General features: G+C 31.1%; 2 protein-coding genes and 1 long non-coding RNA gene across 4 annotated transcripts; 1 reads left to right on the top strand and 2 right to left on the bottom strand.

Annotated features, from left to right (window-relative positions):
- Positions 1-1075: 1075 nt before the first annotated feature.
- On the bottom strand, positions 1076-4900 carry LOC119690133 (segmentation protein paired). Of its 2 annotated transcripts, none has more exons than XM_038105124.1 (2): positions 4549-4900; positions 1076-3141 (listed from the first exon to the last, which is right to left on the bottom strand). In XM_038105124.1, exons 1-2 carry the CDS (start codon positions 4613-4615, stop codon positions 1364-1366), a joined length of 1845 nt encoding a protein of 614 aa, XP_037961052.1. In that variant the 5' UTR covers positions 4616-4900; the 3' UTR covers positions 1076-1363. The 2 variants fall into 2 exon arrangements, with proteins under 2 accessions (XP_037961052.1, XP_037961053.1); XM_038105125.1 differs by lacking the exon at positions 4549-4900 and adding an exon at positions 4136-4456 and having other exon boundaries at positions 1079-3141.
- A 6398-nt stretch (positions 4901-11298) lies between these two features.
- LOC119689986 lies at positions 11299-12511 on the top strand. Its single transcript, XR_005253527.1, has 2 exons — positions 11299-11793; positions 11849-12511. It is a non-coding gene; the product is annotated as an uncharacterized LOC119689986 (long non-coding RNA).
- A 1890-nt stretch (positions 12512-14401) lies between these two features.
- LOC119688185 lies at positions 14402-15022 on the bottom strand. The gene is made up of 3 exons (XM_038102869.1): positions 14952-15022; positions 14634-14878; positions 14402-14575 (listed from the first exon to the last, which is right to left on the bottom strand). The coding sequence occupies exons 1-3, from the start codon at positions 14959-14961 to the stop codon at positions 14402-14404; spliced, it is 429 nt and encodes a 142-aa protein (XP_037958797.1). The 5' UTR covers positions 14962-15022.
- Positions 15023-20976: the final 5954 nt, after the last annotated feature.

The raw sequence follows: 20976 nt of genomic DNA, 5'->3' as shown, positions 1-20976 counted from the left end.
AAAGAGATTCCACTTGTCAGTTTTATCTATTAACGTTTCTATAAATAAAATATTAAAATTTTTTTACTAATAAATAATAAACAACAAAAAATCAAAATTATGAATTTTAATCAGTTTTTTTTATTAATATCAGAATTTTGACTTATAAACGTGATATATAACATAATAATTTGTAAAATTTTTAATCATTTGCATACACTTGTTTTGTGATTAGAGATGAAGGTTCTAAAAAGAATAGAAAGGAAAGATACAGAAATGGAACTTTAAAAAATTAAATTTAAATAGTAGTTTAATACATTCGAAACAATTACAGCGAATCTTCATATATTTGAGACAAACGTGGTGGTCCAGAAAGATAACCATAGCCATATAACCATATTTTAATTGTCCCTATAAATTTGCTGAGTTCTGAAATTGCTTTCATATAGTGATTCTTGAATAATTTTAAAAAATTTTTAACTTGAGAAGTTCATATAGCGCTATTTAGAATCGGGACTACTAAAAGCTAACTGCAGATAGGTGAAAAAAGATTGATTTAATTCAACTCAGACGACAATTAGTGTAACTTTTCGTTTATGGAATTCAAACTGTTGAAATGTTAAGGTGAAATCATTACTTGATATAAGCACTTCTTCATATTAAAGATATTTTTGTGTGGGCTTTAATATCAAATATATAAAGTAAGTTTGAGAAAAAAGACACTAAAAAAATAAATGGGTTTTTAAATGTAATTTATATACAAGTGAAAACAAAGGGTTTCGACGAACCTCCGTAAAGTCCCACAATTCATTTGTAGGGCATTATATTCTGGTACATCTATTCTCCAAAGCCTAGAACCGACTAGTTTTTAAACAACAATGAAACAAATGTTTAATGATTAAACATTAAATCGATTTTTATTATTATTATTATTATATAATGTTATTATATATATATACAACATGCCTAATTAATAGCTACCTTATGTATTAAATTTGAAGCACTTGAACTGCAGTAAGTAGAATTTTTCAGTAGAAAATGATGAACAATGAAAGCTAAACAAATTATTTACAGATATTCTAAATTACGGACAAAATAATTAAAAATAAATTCTTAATTAAAATAAATATAAAAATAAACAAGTTTGCTTAGTAAAATTATAGCTGCATTAACAATAACAATAAATGAAATACAACTAAAATAGAATAAAGCACTTAAGGATAATAAGTAAAAGTAAGGATATAATAAATAAATATGGATCTAATCATTTTCGATTATAGGAAACGTATTGGTTGTCCAATATCGGGGCCTCGAGGGCTATATTAGTTATTATTTTAATGTTTAGTTGTTTTTAACAAGCACTGTGAACTACATTTCAGGTGTTCTAATACCAGGAAGGATAAAATGACTGAGGGACTCCATGATAATTGACTTTTGATGGCGAGCTGAAGGCTGTGTTGTAGTTTTGCTTCATGTAATGTGTGGCGGTGGATGCGTTTGCTGCACCGGTTGACGTGCTGTGGTGGTGATGATGATGATGATGAAATGCTGCCGCAGCTGCGTATTTGGTGACCTGTTGATGTGCGTGATACGGATTGTACTGTGTATGTGTGTGTTGGGAATGGTGGAAGAGATGGTGTGGTCCTGGTGGTAACGCAGTTGATGGTGTTTCAGTTGATGATACTTCTGTAGCAGCAGCAGTAGCGCTAGCAGTTGGTGTATCTAACTGATGAGTCGACAAATTAAGCTCTTCAGGTGAGAGTGGAGCATTCGGACGTCCCGTGTATAAAGTTGTAGCTGAATTTATATTTGCAGTAGCATAATTGGCGAAAAGATTGTGCGACATTGCTGATTCGGACTTCAGTGCAGCGTGTATATCTTCATTGCTGTTGCCATTGACTGAATTCGGCCCTCCACCATTAACAGCAGATAGGCTATTTGGTGTCGGTGGTAGTTGAATTGTGTTGTTGATTGCATTTCCAGAACCATAATTTGGGGATAATGATTCGTTGGGACTTTCATTACGTGGCATTGTCTGATTTGTCTCAGATTCAATGTTGTAAAGATTTCCGCATGGTACTGAATTGTTGTTGGTACCAACTAATGGTGCAATCGTTGGATATTGCACTTGTTGTGTGAAGCGTGATTCTTCTGCAGTTATCGGCAAAGCGTTATGTGTTGAAAATGGATGATAGGGAGCAATACCAGAATTATAAATTTGCTGTGTTGGAGAGGTGGACAAAGGAGCTACTGTAGAATGCAATCCATTTGTACCGACTGATATATTGTTTGCATTGTGTCCGCTGTTGTGTACGGTATAGAAATCATACATTTGTTGCTCGTAGACGGCAGCTGGTAGAGTATGCATTCTAGCATAGCTATTATTGGAAATTTGATGGGCTGCGCCATATGGACCAACTGAGGTATTATTCATTGGTGTATTTGTGGCTGTAATCGAGGTATGATGTTTGCGTAAGCGTGCACGTCGATTACTAAACCAGACTTGTATGCGTCCCTCTGATAGATTAGTGCGCTCAGCAATTTCCTCGCGGGTGTAAATGTCAGGATATTGTGTACGTTCAAAAGCCCGTTCTAATTCTTCTAATTGTTGAGCAGAGAAAGTAGTGCGACTCCGACGTTGTTTACGTTTTAAGGCAATGCCAGGTTCACTTTCACAATCTGAGTTATCCTCATCGGATGGCTTATGAGATTTTTCCGAACCGCTATTATTGTTTTGTTTTGAACTATCGCTATCATCGATAGGTGCATCACGTCGTACCAAACGCGATATGGCCGAAATTGAAGGCGCTGTGGAGCGATCACAGAGACCGTCACGTATTAGTCGATCACGTATTTCCCATGAAAATATGCCTGGATTGGTACGCTTGTAATCTTCAATGCGATTTTCAATTTCTGGTGTTGCTATACGCGGTTTAGAGCCACCAATTACACCTGGTCTAATAGAGCCAGTCTCTTGATAACGATTAAGTATTTTTGATACACATCCATGCGAAACGCGCAATTGTCGGGAAATCACACAAGGACGTATGCCTTCGGCTGCCATTTCGACAATTTTTAAACGGATATTGTTAGGCAAAGGACGTCCGTTTATAAAAACCCCACCAAGTGCATTTACACGTCCTTGTCCAGCGTTCAGTTCCGCTGTAAATAAAAAGAATATGAAGATAAAGATTATATATTTGATATTAATGGTATTATTAATATGGTAGTCATAGGTAATTACATATAAAAAGTATCGTCAAATGAGAAAATTGTAAAATGTTGAGCAGAACGATTATTTCATGTTTTGCCAAATGCAAATGTGCAATTTATTCTTTTAAACTCAATGTATATTTGTATTTACTACTTATGGGTATACTTCTATAGATGTCAGTTCTTAAAATTTTATTATTTCAGGTAAATAAGCGTTTTCGAACGTTTAATTCTAATGTGTACGCGTGCTTCCCGCCGGGGTGTGAATTACTTGACGTTCATGAACGTTTTGTAGTATGTCAGTCATTTAGTCAGTCCACTAGTCATTCCGTTTTTGGGTATATAAGTACACAAAGATATTTGAAAGCGAGTGCCTAGTGATTTATAGCCGCACTAAAACTGAAAAGAATTGACTTCATAGGAAATTATTTTTATGGATTGTAGCTGTGCAAGGTCGCACGACCTATGATTGACACTCACTGTGACTTAATGTTTGCAATTAAAATGTTGAGAATACGAAAAAGAAAAGAAACGTAAGAAAATCCAAAGAAAACGAGAAAAGCATAGGAGAGTTGACGGGGAAAATAAGCATGAGAACTATATAAGAAGTTTGATTTTAAATAAGGACATAATTGATAAATTGGAATAGAATGTGTTATAGACGCAATATCTTGGACTTGTAGAGATAAAATTTTTCTTTATGATAACTGATTTTAAGCTATAATGTTTTGGTCATTTCAATGACCAAAAGTATGTTGTTTGAAGAGTATAAGTTTAATGAGTTTATCGGAAGTTCCAAAAATTAGGAAATCAAGTGACCAAAAGTATGTTGTTCACATTTTGTGATTGAAGACCATCGGTTTAATGAGCTTATAGGAAGTTCAAAATATTAGGAAATCAAATGGTTTCAAGAAAAATAAGATCAAATTGTCAAAATTAATACCTTGATAATCGCTTCAGAGATTACTATATACATGAAAATTTTTTCAAAATTGAAAATCTCGCCGTGAGACAATTGAAGACTCTCTTATTGAGTTCTAGTAATCAATTTGTCTGTTAAATTTTTGGCAAAATTAGTGTCTTTTTTTGTTAACTTTTTGTTAACAAATTAATATTCACAGGCACTAATAGCAGTAGCACTGGATCTACTAGCAGTAGCACAGAAGCACAGTAGATTCTTCTTCAGGTTCCACAAATGTTTATGCACAACTTTAATCCCATTTTTGTTATATTAACCGCATTAACTTTCATTGATTTGCACAAATTCTACACAAACTCTACAAAAACTCTACAGGAAACATTCTTTGTCATATCTGTCAAAATATAGTTGTTGTTAATGCATTTGACACATCTTACCTTGCATCGGTGGATATCCAGTAAAGAATGGCTTATGCATAGCTGCCGCCAGCGCCGTAACAGTCATTTCGTTTATTTACTGTTTTAGTTATTATCTCACTTTTGTCTCGTCTCAATATTGGCGTTTTGACTTATTTAAGTTCTAATTTGAAATAACACGGAAATTTCGAAAACATAAAAATTTGTGCCAGAAATCAAGTAACCGTTTATAATTTTATTAAGTTAATTATGGTATCGCAGTATTGGTTGGTATGTGCCGTGGTGTGTTCTTACCACTTGCAAAAGATTCTTTACTTTAGTTATACTTGTACATATATTTAATATTTAAATATATATATTTTTTTTCTTTCTAATATTTAAATATTTCTTCACACTTTAAGTAAAAATTTTCCGAAGCAAAGTCGATTAGTTGCGTGTGACGTGTTGTTCGTTTCGCGTTGATTTCATAACTGACTTCTTTGAAGATCTCTCATCAAGATCATTACTTTTCGCTTAAGATGTGTAAACGACAGCGGCTACCTAATTTCGAACTGTTTCTGCAGCATTTCAAAATAGTTTTTCCTTTTTGTTGTGTTTGATTTTCTCTTTTTTATTTTACATCTTACTTTGTTTTGCTTCTTTTTGCTTTGTTTTTGGCATTGTTTACAATTTGTTTTTATTTTTATTCTGAGTCTCTTTTACAAGACGTCAGCCATTTATTAATTTGTGTAGCTCTAGTCTGTCGTTCAGGTAATGTGGCAAGGCGTTCTTTTTAACGCTTCCAATACGTTTTGTTGTTTTGTTTATTGTTTATTGTTTGTTGTTGTTGTTGATGTTGTTTGTGAATGCAGAGAATATGAAACTCCTCCCATTGATAAATGGTAAGTGTGTGAGTATGTTCAACAATTTTACTATTGTTACAGCTAATTGGGTGAAAGTCAAATGGGTAAAGTAATGTTCACTTAATTAAATTAAATTATTTTAATATGAACTTAATATGCATATATGTACATATATATTAATTTTAAATTATGTTAGGTAATAATCATATAATAGTACTACTTCCAAGTTTTACTATTTTTACAGTTATTATTCTAATAATGTTTTTTTCTTTTTATTTATATTAAAAGAGCAGATGGGTTGGCATTAATGAACATTTAAATACACTATACATATGAGAGTTCGTTACTTTTTATTAGTTCCTTTGTTTTAGTTGTAAATTACTTGGAATATTTAACATTTTTATTATTTAACATAAAGTGACCTATCGGCTATATAACGGTCTTATATAAAAACCATTTAAAAAAACAGGTCGATAAATAAATTCAAGAAATGAAATGCAAAAATACGTAGAGCCTTCGAAATATTGTATGAATGTATATGAAGCAGTTGTTCCACGGTATAAATATTTTTTTAACTCTATAAATAGGGCTTTAGAAAATTTCCAGAAGTAATTGAAGGTTTGTGACAAAATTCACAAATTTCCGTTTCAAATTGTTTATTACAATTCATTAAATTGGACACCCAGTAACTGCTTCTTATTTCTAAAGTTCAAAATTTGTCCCAAAATGTAAAAGTTCCCGTTAAGAGATAATGGTGTCTCCACTGTAACTAGCTTTTTTGAAGAACTTCAAGACGTTTTTCCTAACGTCTTAAGTTGAGACGAGTTGAGACCAATGAAACATTTTAGTTGTAATGTGTAAATGATGAAATCTTATGTAAATTCAAACCTAAATACGGAATCAGTCTCTCAAGCGCTTTGGCGTTAAATATTATGATAACATAACCCCTACATGAAGATAATAGAACACATTTTCATTATATTTATAGTGCATTGACGTATTAACTTAGAGAGTTTTTACCGACTGCAATTTTTTGTTTTTAACCAAATTAAGGTACAATATTATACAATATTTATAATTTTGAGTTTGAACTTCGGCTTTGAGTATATGAGTTTATCAAGTTATCATAATTGCTTATTATTTTTTTTTTAAGCTAATCATTTTATATAATGTTTTAATTGATAATAAATAGGACAGTACCATATCTAATTGAACTATATAAATACATAATTTTATATGACCAAAGTATAATACTTTGGCTTTGCGTATATGAGTTTAACAGGCAATTGTACTTGTTTATTATTTTTTTAAGCTACTTATAACGTTTTAATTGATAATAAATCGAGGATATGTGTAATGATAAAATGAGAGTACTACGTTTGAATGTTTCATCCGGAAAAAACTATAAGCGTAATTAATAATCTCAAAGCGATCTGCTGACTACCTCTGTTAAATTTTATGAAGTTTTATTTTATGATTCTTCAATCGTTACATTTTAAATTGTGTTATTTAAAAATATCGACTGAGGAATTTGTCTGAAATTTGGTATTTCACACAGATTTTCTTGCGTCGAATTGTTAAAAATGTTGAAAGAGGCCTTAAATGAGTCAGTTTCATTAAAAGTCCGAGTATAGTATTGGTATAATGCATTCAAAGAAGGCTATTATATTTCTTTGATTGACGAGAACATTAAAAAGTAATGAAAACTGTAATGGAAAATCGTAATTTCAGCTTACGAGAGATGATAGTGTATTTCCTTTTTAATACTTATTTAAAATCAATTTTATCTCACTTATAATATAACGAAAGAACCGATTACAATTATAATTTTTATTGAAAAATATGCATATATCTAAACGTTTTCAATTATTTTTAATAAATATACATTATTGGCCTCAATAATATAATTTTATGTAGTATATTTTATTTAATATACTTTCAGTTTCAATTATTCATATAATACGAAATTATTATAATAAAATTTGTTTCTAGTGTTTGCTACGGAACCCCATAAATGTTTCATTTTAATTACAATAATAATTTCTTATCAGTAAGAATGCAAATCTATTTTATTGCACCATATTCGCCTTAAAACAAATTTTTTTCTGATTGGCAGTAAGCGTTTTGGAACAACTCTTCTTTATTATACGTCAAATAAATTTTCAACCAATCAGAAGGGACTATTCTCTCTTATTTCATTTAAGCTAATGTGTTGCCAGCTACAGAACTCGTTAGAGGCGTTACTTCCACAAATTTGATTTGTTAAACGCAAAAGCAATTATTTGTACTGTCTTTATTTTATTCAGATTGCTTGTATTGTGTATTGTGTATTTGTTTTGTGTTTTTCTGTTATTGTTTTTGCGTTATTTGCTTTACAATTATTGGCAGCCTTTGTATTTGATTATCTCGTTAATTTGAGGATTTGTTATGTGTAATTTGTCCCATATTAAGTCGATTCAATACTTCAATGCACAGCACTTTCACACTTTTTTTGTTGGGCGCGTATAATATTGAACACGCAAGAGCAATGACGATTTCACGGACTTTATTTAAAATAATTTTAATTTGCTTGGCTTGTTATTGATAATAATAATTTACAATTTTTTGACTTTTATTAATTAGTTTTATTTTTAAATGCTTATCAAATAAATCAATGAAATGCAACATTTTAAAAACTCAGCATTTTCATTTTCATTTTCATTTTACAGTTGCAATTAATAAATTACCTACATATTTCCGCTAATAAATGTTCTTAACTTCATAGGAAATTTCCTTAACGTATAAAAACGGTAATAAATGTTCTAATTTTAGAGGAAAATTTTTTGAATATTTAGAAATAAATAAAAAAAGGTTCTAAATTCCAGAAAAAAATAGACCGCAATTTTCTTAATATCTTTTCATTCTGAGAATTTTATTTATATGCGGAACCGCTGATTATGTTTAAGACTCAAATCTATTATTCACAAATAAAATAGTTTTCTTCTTAAATAATTTAATGAACTAAAGAGAATGAGAATTATTCTGGTGTTACTGCCAGTAGCAGTAGAAGTTCAGCTAGCTGTTGTCTCTAGTGGCAGGAACAAGACATTGATAAGCTGTCTAATATCACCAGTAATACTTGTAATTTTTTTGTTTCTTTGGTAAAATTAATACCTAAACTGGACTAAGTGTGATCACGTCAAATCACGTCGAAATGTCACGGAATGTATATTCATACGTAAGAGGCAATAACACTTTGTAAAGTATGTTCTATACTACTTTTTTTGACGCAATAGGGCTTAGAGACCTACTATAAACCCAGGAGGGGCACAATAGACCCGACGGTCGCAGTGCCACATCCCCTAACAACAATAATAATACATTAAGACTGAAAAGTTTTCGGAAATTCTCATTTAAAATTCGCGCGCTGTATATTTTTCGATATTTTAAGTTTATGTAGTTTGGCAGCACTGTCCTTAATTACTATGCCAAAAATGAGCTCGATCTGTCAGACAGTTCGTTTACGGCAGCTGTTGAAACCAGTTCACCTCAGTAGTGCGTTGCGAAATGTCTTCGACGGTCGTACGACCGTCCTGGAAGGCTTTGTACCACTCATAAACTTGAGTTTTCGATAAAACTGATTCCCCATAAGCCTTTTGTAGCATTCGCAACGATTCTGCACACGAAATTTCGTTCGAAACACAAAATTTGATGCAAACTCTTTGTTCAATATTTTTTTCCATTGTTTTTTTCGCAACGCCCTACTGAGGTGAACTGGTTTCAACAGCTGCCGTAAACGAACTGTCTGACAGATCGCGCTCATTTTTGGCATAGTAATTAAGGACAGTGCTGCCAAACTACATAAACTTAAAATATCGAAAAATATACAGCGCGCGAATTTTAAATGAGAATTTCCGAAAACTTTTCGGTCTTAATGTATATTGGATTTATAACTAAATCTAAATAGTTTAAATAATTGTTTTTTGGATGTATGGAACCAGGGATCGCTTTTCCTTATTTAATATATTAAATTATACGAGTACGATAAACAAAATATTTGGGTTATAACATATATATATATAAATATATACAATAATATATATATACAATAATAATTATAACATATTATATATATAATGTACATATATGTAACTCAAAAGTTGTCTTTTTGAGTTTTGTAATACATTTTTTTTGAATTAGTCACTTAATGCCTTATATTCAAACATATTTAGTTTAGAGACTTTTGCTCTACCTGACAATGGAACAATTATGTATCGCATATAAAGAGGGAATCCAGAAAAATCATTGACTTTTTGAGCCCTTAGTAGTTTTCCCTTGCAATGCAGAGAGAATTCCAAGAGGTAGTCCTATTCAAAGAATGTTGAATGTATTATATTTCTACATAAAGGACGATCACAATATCGCAAAAATAGCATTACCTAATCAAAGAGAATACAGTACACAACAGTACTTACTTACTTATATGGATATAACAGGGTTTCGGAGTGATGCAGCATGTCTTTTCAGGCGGCTTTGCTGCGTACGTGCTTTCTTCATTCTCGTACAACAAGCATGGTTAGTGCTTCCTTCACTTGATCACTCCTCTAGGTCTAGGTTTTCGCTATGAAATGGTGTTGAATATTTAAATTTAGCCCAAATTTTAGATTCTTCATAAAAACTTTTCTGGAAGGTAGCGCGATTCTTATTGGATTTAGTATTTTTTTGAAGTCATTTTTTTTAAATGTGTGATTTTAACAAAGCTATTACTTAATATCATTTAAAATTTTCTACATTATTGCAAATTATTAGAATTGCTTATTAAAAAGCCAGCTTTACACTTATGTATGGAAAAAGTTTTTTGTCGCTAAGGGCCATGTTTGTTATGCAGACAGTCATGGCCACATCAAATTCGGAATGTATTATAGTTATGGTCAATGTAAGCTAAAAATATGACAATGAGAACAAGAGAGAAACTTCGATCAAACTTTATCATGATAACAAGGTTTTTTGTATGTCGTCACGTTGGTTAAAACAGTGTTGCTCAGTAATAAATATTAGAATTTCCGACTTTTAAGTAGGAGTAGTGGCTATACTCACATAAAAAATATTACCGTTTAAATTTAGATACAACTAGAAAGTACTAGAATAGAAGTGATAGCATGAAAACTTAAGTCACTGCATATCATTACTTTATTGTCATGGTCAGATAGAGCATAGAACTGCCGTGGCTTTTCGTCATATGCATTGACTGTCTACATAACATGAAGTTTTGACTCTTAAGGCGATCTTGATTTAGCTTGATAAAGTGTTATTTAACGATGCTTTAAATGGATAAGAATATCAACTAAAGAATTTATCTGAAATTTTGTATTGCAAACAGATTTTGTCGTGTCGAATTATTGAAAATATTGGAAGAAGTCTACAATGCTTCAGTTTTATAGAATGTCGAAGTATAGGATTGGTATAATGCATTTAAAGAAGGCTTATTTCGTTCCGAACATGGATATTGTAGTAGAAAATCATTTGATTTTCAAGTTCTCATTTCAACATAAGAGAGATGCTTGAAGTTGACAGTACGTCTCATGAATTCATTAAAGCTACTTTAGTTTATGGATTCATGTAAGTAAATATTTAGCCAAACATTTAACAAATATCACTGACCCTGTTCCGCACTCCGTCGATATGTCATGTAACTTTTTCCTGCTCTTCAAACTAAAGTTGTTAAATTGTGGAAAACTTTTTGAGATCTCAAAAAATAAAATTCCTAAAAAAAGTTTAAGGTATACGTTGGCATATATGTCACATCAAAAGAAGTTTATTTGAAAATTGATAAAAAAATTTTATATAATTAAATCAAAATTTTTTATTTTGTTCCATAATAAGGGAATCATTTTATTTAAAAGATGTATTCAATTTTTATAAATCTATAACAAAGAAAAAGTAATTGACTACCGACATGAGCACGAGCAATTTTTCACCAAATTTCCGAGGACAGCTTTCAGCACCAACTTTCAGCATAGTGACGATTTCCATTACGGCGACCATGACAGGACAATGAGGGTTAAGGCATCTAAAATTTCTGAGCTCGGCTTAATACAATAGTGTGAGTTTTCATCAGTTTTGTGTGAGTAATAGCTCTTTATACGGTTCCGACAGTTCATACGCTTCTAATCTATTAGATTATTTGATATATTCTTTGTTCTTACCGATAAACAGACTGACAAATTGTCAAGAAAGTACTTCCTAAGAAACCTATTTCTTCTGGCATTCAAAATATTTCACCTTAATTGACCTTGTGACAATCGTCTTTTCGCTTAATAACGCCGGATCATTTCTTACGAAAAATAATTTCGTGATTGTGAGAATAATTGGGTAATATTCTATTGACTATTTCATTAGGAATAGCATTTCATTGGACTTTCAATTTTTTTATGAGGGCCGCAAGGTTAAAATGATTATTAATTTATTATTTAAAGATTTGTAATATTATGTGCTTATAGAATTGTAAAGGGAAATTTTTGTAAACCTAAATGACTCTTCTTTGAATACCCGTTCTTCCGCATTTAAGCAGCGCTGGACTATGAAACACTCCAAAAGTTCTTTAAGTTAGTAAGCCAAACGGTGACCCTCTTTCTCAACGCACACAATATATAGAAGGTATATCCTTTTAATCTACATTTATGCATTTTTATTTTCATCATTTGTATTGCAACGGGCATCTGAGGTTGATTAATTATGAAATTTCACGCAACAACTGTCCGCTTTGTTCTCCAAACACCTCAAACACCTCAAACATCTCAAAAGAAATTCAGTTTCAATCTAAATAGAACAATTGTTTGCACCTACCGGACACGGGTGTAAGCACGACCCATATCATAAGAACGCAATCAATTGTGGCAATATAAAGCGACAACAACAACAGCAGTAACAACAACAACAATAACAACATCCATTTTACAACCGAAAAGGGCAGCGTGAAATTTTGACGCCACCGCGAATAAATGAAAAACGATGTTTAAATTTCGCTTCAGTTTGAGAAATTATGTTAGCGAAGCAATTCGAAACTCGTTGCTAAGCTATAAGCTACTAAACTAAATTTTACTTAAATTATAAAAAAATAAGTTACAATAAAATTAAATTCATTTCCCACTATGACTAAACCATCCAGTGCGTTTCCTTATGTATAAATAAAATAGATTTCTATACAACGCCATCTGCAGGACAATATCTTTAAGAAAACTTATAGAAATGCTATTGCTATTGCTTAGCCAAATTTGGACGCTACATATATGTATGTGTGCTGATTTTACATAATGTACATGTGCGTACCCTGGACCGAAATTAGGGGTCCAATTTGAAATCTAGGGGTAATATTCACAGGTAATATTACGCAGGTAATATTCAAAGAATATTTTATATTTTTTAGGTAAAAAGAAAGTGAGAGTAATTTTTTAAATAAATATTAAACATTTCTCATTTACTTAAACTTGTTTTATTTTACTATTTACTATAGAAATTTCAAGGTAAAACTTCAAGTCTGATATTACCTGGTACTTAATCAATGTGTAAGCGCTCTTAAAATTAACAAAGTCATAATCAATAAAAATCACGGATTAGATACACACATTGAAAAACTTTACTTAACTAGGTAAGTATCGCGATATAGCTTGTTCAGCTAATTTCTCCATCTCATTTGATAATTGTTACCAACGCATAAGGACCATCTTATCTTAAAATCTGTTTTGTTTTTTAAGAATGTTAACTTTTATTTCGTGCATTCTTAAAAAACAAAACAGATTTTAATAAAAATTTCGACGTAACAACTCAAAAAATTAATAACAAAATTATACATCTTATCTTATTCTTCATCTTGTGAACAATTTTTCTCTCAAAGGCTGCTTCTCATCACTGTTGGTAATTGTCCAAGCTTCTGCACCATATATAAGGACAGACATAAGAGACTTATAGAGCGTAATTTTTGTTTGTCGAGAGAGGGTTTAATTTCTCAATCCTCTACTTAGCCCGAAACCACATCTCTTGCCAAAATTGAATCTTGATTGAATCTTTACACTGACGTCAGTATGTCTATCAAAACTATGAAAAAACTTAATAAATAAGCCTGCAAAATATTTATATCATATAACGACTTACCTATTCACAATATACCTGAAAATCTACTTATTAAAATATTCGTCTAATATTCTTTTGTATTATATACAACTCTACAGGATGACGAAAAAAACTATATTTACATATTACTTCTAATAAAATCAATACACACATTCACTAATCCCATGCAATCACAAATTTGCAGATGACTTTAAGTCGATCATCAATATTACCAAGGAGTAGTCCAAACTTTCAATCATTTTTTTATTCTGTGAATATTTCCATGGATCGGATGCGAAATATGCAATTTGCTCCAACTTATTCTTTTTAGTCCCAGCCTTTGCAAATATAATGATGATGACTTTTGTACCTCAAAAATAAGATATATCCGAGTTGAACCTTTAGGACAATGGAGTATAAACGTGTACAAAATAGTTGGTCAAGTAACCAAAACTGAGAGATCATACATATCCTCTAATTTTTTACTGCAACTTGCACGTATCAGATATATCAAAATACATCTCACTCAAAAAATGTTAAATAGATAAAGCCAACCTCTTTCAACATTACAGAGAATTTTAACATTAAAATACCCTACCCACACCAGGCTCGATATCGTTAAATTTAGCAGATTTTGCTTCCCATATTTTTATTAAATGACCAAACACTAACGTCAAATTATTAAATACCTTCACGCAAACCCACTTACTACTCTTTCCGAAAGGTTCCAATCCAAAATCTATCAATCTCTACCAGGTTACATAAACAAATATCTGCACATAAATACCTATATATTAATTTAGTACTTAAGACGTTCAATTAGTATTGCCATTATTATTATATATTATTTAAATAATAAAAAAAATAATTGGAATTATTTTTTAAACAAACAAAATTGTTATATTTCTTATAACAAAAAGATAAAAAAATATATTATATATATTTCACAAGAAAAATTTGCGAAATAAATTTATCAAAATAAATAATATAGTTGCGCATATGGTAATGAAGCCGAAAAAAGGCACTATATAAGTGCAAAAAACATTGGGTGGGTTTACGTTAGAAGGTTGATCATCACCCATCCAGAGTTCGACATCAATTTCTGTGCTGGATATCCGCTAAAAAGGCAATAATTTTATTTTAATCATTTTAAACCTATAATAAAGAATAAGTTACAGGTTTGGCTCTTGTACGAGCACCAGTACGAGCACGAGCTCGCCCACGTTCACGCCCAGCACTGCCTCGACCACCTCTTCCATAGCCACCAGCACCGCGATGTCCACCATGACCACCGGTATGAAGAGCGTTAGGATACTTATCGCCATGAGTACGGCTGCCAAATTCCGCTTGAAATAGTGGTGATAATTGCTGTTCAGATTTTGAAAGCAAGAGATCTCTCTTTATACCTTTTTGTTGTTTAGCTTGAGCCATGAAGAAAAAAATGTAGACTTATTTAAATATAATCATCCGAATTAATATATTAAAATAACATACCTCGTGGCATTCTGCTCTTAAGAATTTATAACACAGAAATTTTATGCAACACAATCAAATATATAATTTTTATAATGAAAATATTTTAATTTAATTTTAGTTGAAGTTTTTTTAAACTTTCCAAGGCATGTGTGATGGTTACCTCTCTATAAAGAACACGAAGATAACTTTGATATATTCCCACAATTTTCAGATTACTGCTCAAAAGGGGAAATTTGGGAAAAAAGGAAATATTCAGATTACTGCTAAAGTAGCACTAAAGTAGCACTAAAGTAGCACAAAGCCTTTGGCAACCTGACATTTGTAAATCGTATTGTAAAATATAATAAAATTGTTTGACAGTTCTTTGCACTTGAACTAGTAGTAGTCAAATGAAACATGTATTTATATATTATTATGCTGAGGCTAGTTGAGTCAGTACACTTGAGCACTTTTACTCTCTATTAACTGCGAGGTTTCTTCATAACCCCTTCTCTACGCCTTGACTGAATTATTGTTGATCACTTCTCCAGACTAAGCAATCACTTCTTCAGTCTCAGATCTGCCTGTAACAATTCTGAGATTTGATAACGCGGTGTTGGCAAGTCCGTCAGTTTTCGTAAATAATTTCAGAGCTCTATCCTTTATGTATTTTTTGATCGGATCAATCTTGAGGTCCCTGAGGATGCCTTATGTACCATGAGTTTCAAATAATAATAAAAAAAATCTATTTATACCTATTTCTACCAATCTATTTATTGCATATATTAGGGCACTTTTTTGTTTTACTCTGCAAAATACATAAAGATTGTATATAGCAGTATTATCATGCAATAAATTCTTCTTAAATTTGACATAAAACAGCTGAGAGACCTTGATTGTCAAAATGCTAAGTAATATAACACTGCGAAGGTCAGCTGGCGGATTTTCTAACTCATTATTGAATACTTTCATTAAAAGTGTATTGTATGACAACTTGAAAATCCTAATTCTACTAAGAGAGCGTATGTTCCTTAATGAGTTAAAAGAACTTTCCATAAATCCTAAATAAACTATGTGGTATACAATTAAAGCATATATTTTGGGCAGATAGGGACTTAAATATCTCTATTATTAATCAACTATATTAAATGTGGTGGTATTAGTGGTATTAGTGGATACTTACAAAAACGTAAATCGGTAATGCTGAAGTTGCTAAGCACTTGAAATACTATAGAATGGATACAACGACAATAAGCAATGACTATTCAGTATTGGTTCCTATTATTTGAATACATAAATTTAAAACTTTTTAAATGAATGCAAAGAGTTCTAAAATTTAATCAAGTTCCACTCAATGCCATAATTAATACCTAAGATCAAGTGTCGGTCACCACTCCAATTAAGCAGGGTGGTGAGCCTGCTTAAAGAGGTCGCAAAATTGATTTAGTTGATAATGTGATGTTGATGAGTAATTGGAAGTGACGTTATAAAGAATTATTAAAAATCAATAACAGTAAAAAAATATTTTTCAAATTGTTTAAATTTTAGTTTCTTCTTTCCAATTCAGAAAACTATTTGACTACTGTCTGTACTGGTAGTTTTTGTTCTTCGTTAGATTAAAGCTGAGTTATTTCTGTCCAAAATTTCATTTCAAGATGGGTTTTGCACTATTCGCTGTCGCAGATTTTCCATAGAATTTTATTTTCCTACTGACAGCAACAAAACAAAAAGAAAGATGACAAATATGTATATAAGAGCACAGTCGAAATTTTCGCTTGTTTCGCGTCACATGAAGTCCAATGGTGCGTTGTGAATAAGTCTACTTAGAGGTGTTTATGATGCCCACCTACAGAGCTGTGAATGAATTTAATGAATTTCGCTTAAGATAGGAAAATATTCAAAAAATACGGTCTACTTACACTTCGTACTTATCTTTTCACAGCACAGAAACTAGTAAATCAACCACCAAAGAAATGTCAACTTTCCTCTGCTCTTCACCTGATTTGGCTGAGTACCTGTGAATGATCTTTCAGCCGATAAGCGATAATAATTTATGTCGCACGTTGACTAAAATGTTTGGTTTAGAAAAAAAAACACCAATAACAATAACAAAACTTTTGTACAATACACCATAATTAAGAATATTAATTTTTTAACTAATATTTTGTTTATTTATAACTATTTAAACAATTACACGTATCAATAAAAACGAGAAGGATCGGCCTTAAATGATGTTAAGACGCGAGGCTGAAGATATAGATGTGCTTAATTGAACTCATTGGTTAACTTATTCAGTCTGTTAAAGTTGACAGCATCTCATCTATTAAAATAATCGAAAGAGATCTTAACTTTAAAAGGCACTTAGTACTAAGAATTAATTAAATATATTTGAAAGAAGTGTATAATAAATAATATATATAGGTATTATTATATTTTTAATACAACTTTATTATATACTAAACATTAAATTGAATAGATATAATACTTAACTGTATCTACATAGCAGATACTATCTATTTGCTACCTTCATAGTAAGTTGGGTTTGGTAGTAAAAGCCAACCAATGTGTCAAACCTTTAGTAATACCATATTGTTATGTCGACTGATCGCAAATGGATTAATATTAAAAAAAACTGTTCAGAGAACTACAATAGAACGGAAACTTATGTTTTATTAAGAATTTTTTTTTTAAATAGTCTGAATACTCAAAATGGATTTACTTCTTGTAAAATATCTTTTTGTATACTATATATTTTTCTGTAAATTCCTACCATCAACATAAATCCATATATTAAGTTCACTTCGAAGTGGATTAGTTATCAACTTATTTTAATTTGTTAGAAACTTAAGAAAGGAGTAGCGAAGAATTTTGTTAGTTTTCGCTAATTATTTTAGCAGATTAGCATATGTTTGTGATTTTAAATATCATTAATACGTTTAATTAATGATTAAATTATCTATTAACTACTTGTTTTATCATTGTGTCTTATTTGGTCCATAGGTTTTAGAATTTTGTGTCGTTAATATGTTTTATTAGAATTTTGTGAATTCACGTAAAAAGTTGAGCAGTATTAGATGGACTTGTAGCACTATATCAGATTTTGTTTTTGATCAGTATTATTTTAAACTTAATAATCACATAATTAAGTAGTTGTAAAAATAAGACTCCGTAAGATAAAGCAGACAATTGACAAAAAATTGCTGTTTTATGAAATTGTTCCTCAGTGTAATTGTAAATAATTGACGACCCAATAAAATGAAGTCAAGTAGCGAAAAACAGTGACTGACTATTTAAAATTCAGCAACATATGCGACCACCAGTATTGCCGATTGACAGGCTCCTCAACGCGTTATAGCTCATTTGGATGTCACTTGGGCATTACGTCAAATTGCTTTGATGAGATGCAGTCGCACAAGCAAATCGACTCCGGCCGACGAGGGGCGAAACAGTTTGTTGGGGATGATCGCATCGGGCAATGAGAGCAGTGTGAAGAAATTTATAAGATCAAGCATTGCGTCATTAAACTGGAGTGTCGACGACATAACTAATTCATCGTCTGTTCTTCAGAGTCAATGAGGAAAAATTTGGTGTTTTTATTTCTCAGAATTTGTGAAATCAAAAGAAAAGTTGTGTACCGAATTTTCCTGGAAAATAATTAAACGCGTTAAATTGAATTTGATAAGGTTTATATTAAAATTCTGACTTCAATTAAATAATTTACTAAAAACGAAGAAATTTTGTTTTGCCTTTTGATTAAACTTATTACAATGAATTATTTCATATAGATTTATTATAAATTTTCTAAAATATTTTTAGTTGGTATTCAAAAAGTACCAGGTACTCCTTTTTCTTCTTGCGTAGAGAGCGGCGCAATATAAGAAGTAAGAGATATATACAAACACACTGATATTGACATATCAACATAAGGATCTCTAGGTGGAAAAGAAATAGATGGGTGAGGTAGACCTAGAACAACTAGCGGTCGAACTATTTTAGATGAATGGCAACAATTGAAATTTATATCTGCGAATAGGAATCAATGAAATAGTTTGTTTCCGTCCTTAATTATAAGAAGTGTTAATGTTAAAACTTGACTTATAAGATCTATGACAAATGAAATCTGACAAATGGTTATAAACCCGAAATTAATTCCTGCAAAGTTAAAAATGATATTCTGGTGATAGATGTTCAAAGCATGCTTAACATTTGGAGGAACCAGTTCTCGAATCTATTAAACGGCGGTAGTAGTGATGTGACTGAAACCGAAGATGATTCCTAATTCGTTCTATGTCTGGACAGAGCCTTTTAAGCTAACTTGTACAATTCATTCGTACTGTTTGCTATCTACACTTAACTTTATCTCTTAGTTTAAGATCTCAGACCTGATTTGGCCTCAATAAATATACTTGTGCTTTGAATAAGAATAACTTTAGTTTTCCAATGTTATATTAGAAATAATTATGCAAATGTTTAAAATTGTAAAAAAAAAAATAAAATTTATATTGCATTATTCACTCTCTTAAATTTACTATGTTTATTTTATTTTTACAATTTGGAGAGATGATTGTTATTATAGTAAAAATTAAATGAAGACTCAAAGTAATATCTTTTAATCTTCAGAAAGCAAAAGAACAAAACCTTTTATAAAACTTATAAATTTTTTCTATTATATAAATTAATTTTATTTTGCAATTACCAGTGGGGTCGCTAGGCGTCAGCGATGACAGCCTCATGCCCACAGGAGCCTCGCTAAAAGGTACAGACTGTGTTTTCTAAACACTTAATAAATATTTTGAACAATTTGATGTAATAATGAGATTAACCATATTCGATGTATTCCCGAATGTTTATATAGTAACCAGATTCATGTTCACACCTCCAGTCAGTATAGCTTCGACGGAAAGAAGCTTTTTAAAGTTAAAATTGTTTAAGACGTACTAGAAAAGTATGATGATTCAAGAGAGACTATCTCAATTGGAAATTCTATAAACTGAGGCAAAAATAGCAGCTGGCGCAAATTATGATATAATTAAAAAAAAAATTGAGTGAGGCTAAAAGTAGGAAAATTCATTTATTTTAATTTGTGATTATTTTAATTTGATTAGCAATAAAACTTTCAATCATGCTTTATCGTCTTAGTGAATGTAACTTATTTACGTTTACAACGGGGCTATAAAGGGGGCCTTGCAATTCTGATGTCGCCGTCGTGCCGAGTTGGTCTAGCTCCGCTACTGGCGTTTACAGTACTGGGGCTTCTGCTTATGCGAACATCAAATTTTCTAATCTTGCTTTAGATCATGCTGACACAAGCACGGTTTTTCGTGGTGAGACCAGCTACCAGGTCGATTTGAAATCTTAATTATCACCTGCTCACTACAATAACTTAAGCCTCAATTAATTTCAAAGAATGACTTCGTATTCACAATTAACAATCTAGTATCTCCGAATCTTCGAATCTTCGAATCTGAATCAATTTTCAATTGTGTAGAGTAACAAGTGAACTAACTTTTAACGATAAATTCATTTGTTCAATGTATAAGGAAATAAACGCTGTGATTAATGATTTATTTAATAATTGTTTTTCTTATTCGGTTAATCATTAAACACAAACAAAAGATTTTTGATTCGCATAGATCCGATACGAATCAGTCTTCACATCTTTTTCCCAATTCGAAGACGATGTAATGAATGTGTGAAAGAAGCCACACTTTTCACAGGGCGCTAGCTGGCTTATAATCTTGTAATAGCATAATCTTTTAATAGTGTAATCTTGTAATCTTGTGATCGTGTAATCTTGTGATCTTCATAAAATTCGTAAAAAAATGATAATGATCGATTGTTAGTTTTGACAAAATGAAAATAGAGAACAAGTGAAAAGGGTCCGAAAACAATGAGCACCAATATTTGTGGTGTGGAAAGGTCATCAGCAATGAAATGAAAATAAAGTAAAATAAAATTAAATAAAAAAATTAGAATTGGCTTTTTTGTTCATTTTTAATATAAATTAAATAGAAAACAGAAACCTTAAATAAAAAAGTCTTTCGAACTGAAATGAAGAAATAAA

This window comes from Teleopsis dalmanni, chromosome X (assembly GCF_002237135.1).
Source record: "Teleopsis dalmanni isolate 2A chromosome X, ASM223713v2, whole genome shotgun sequence".
NCBI lineage: Eukaryota > Metazoa > Arthropoda > Insecta > Diptera > Diopsidae > Teleopsis > Teleopsis dalmanni.
The sequence above is the reverse complement of the archived record's forward strand: the minus strand, read 5'-3'. Positions and strand labels throughout refer to the sequence as shown.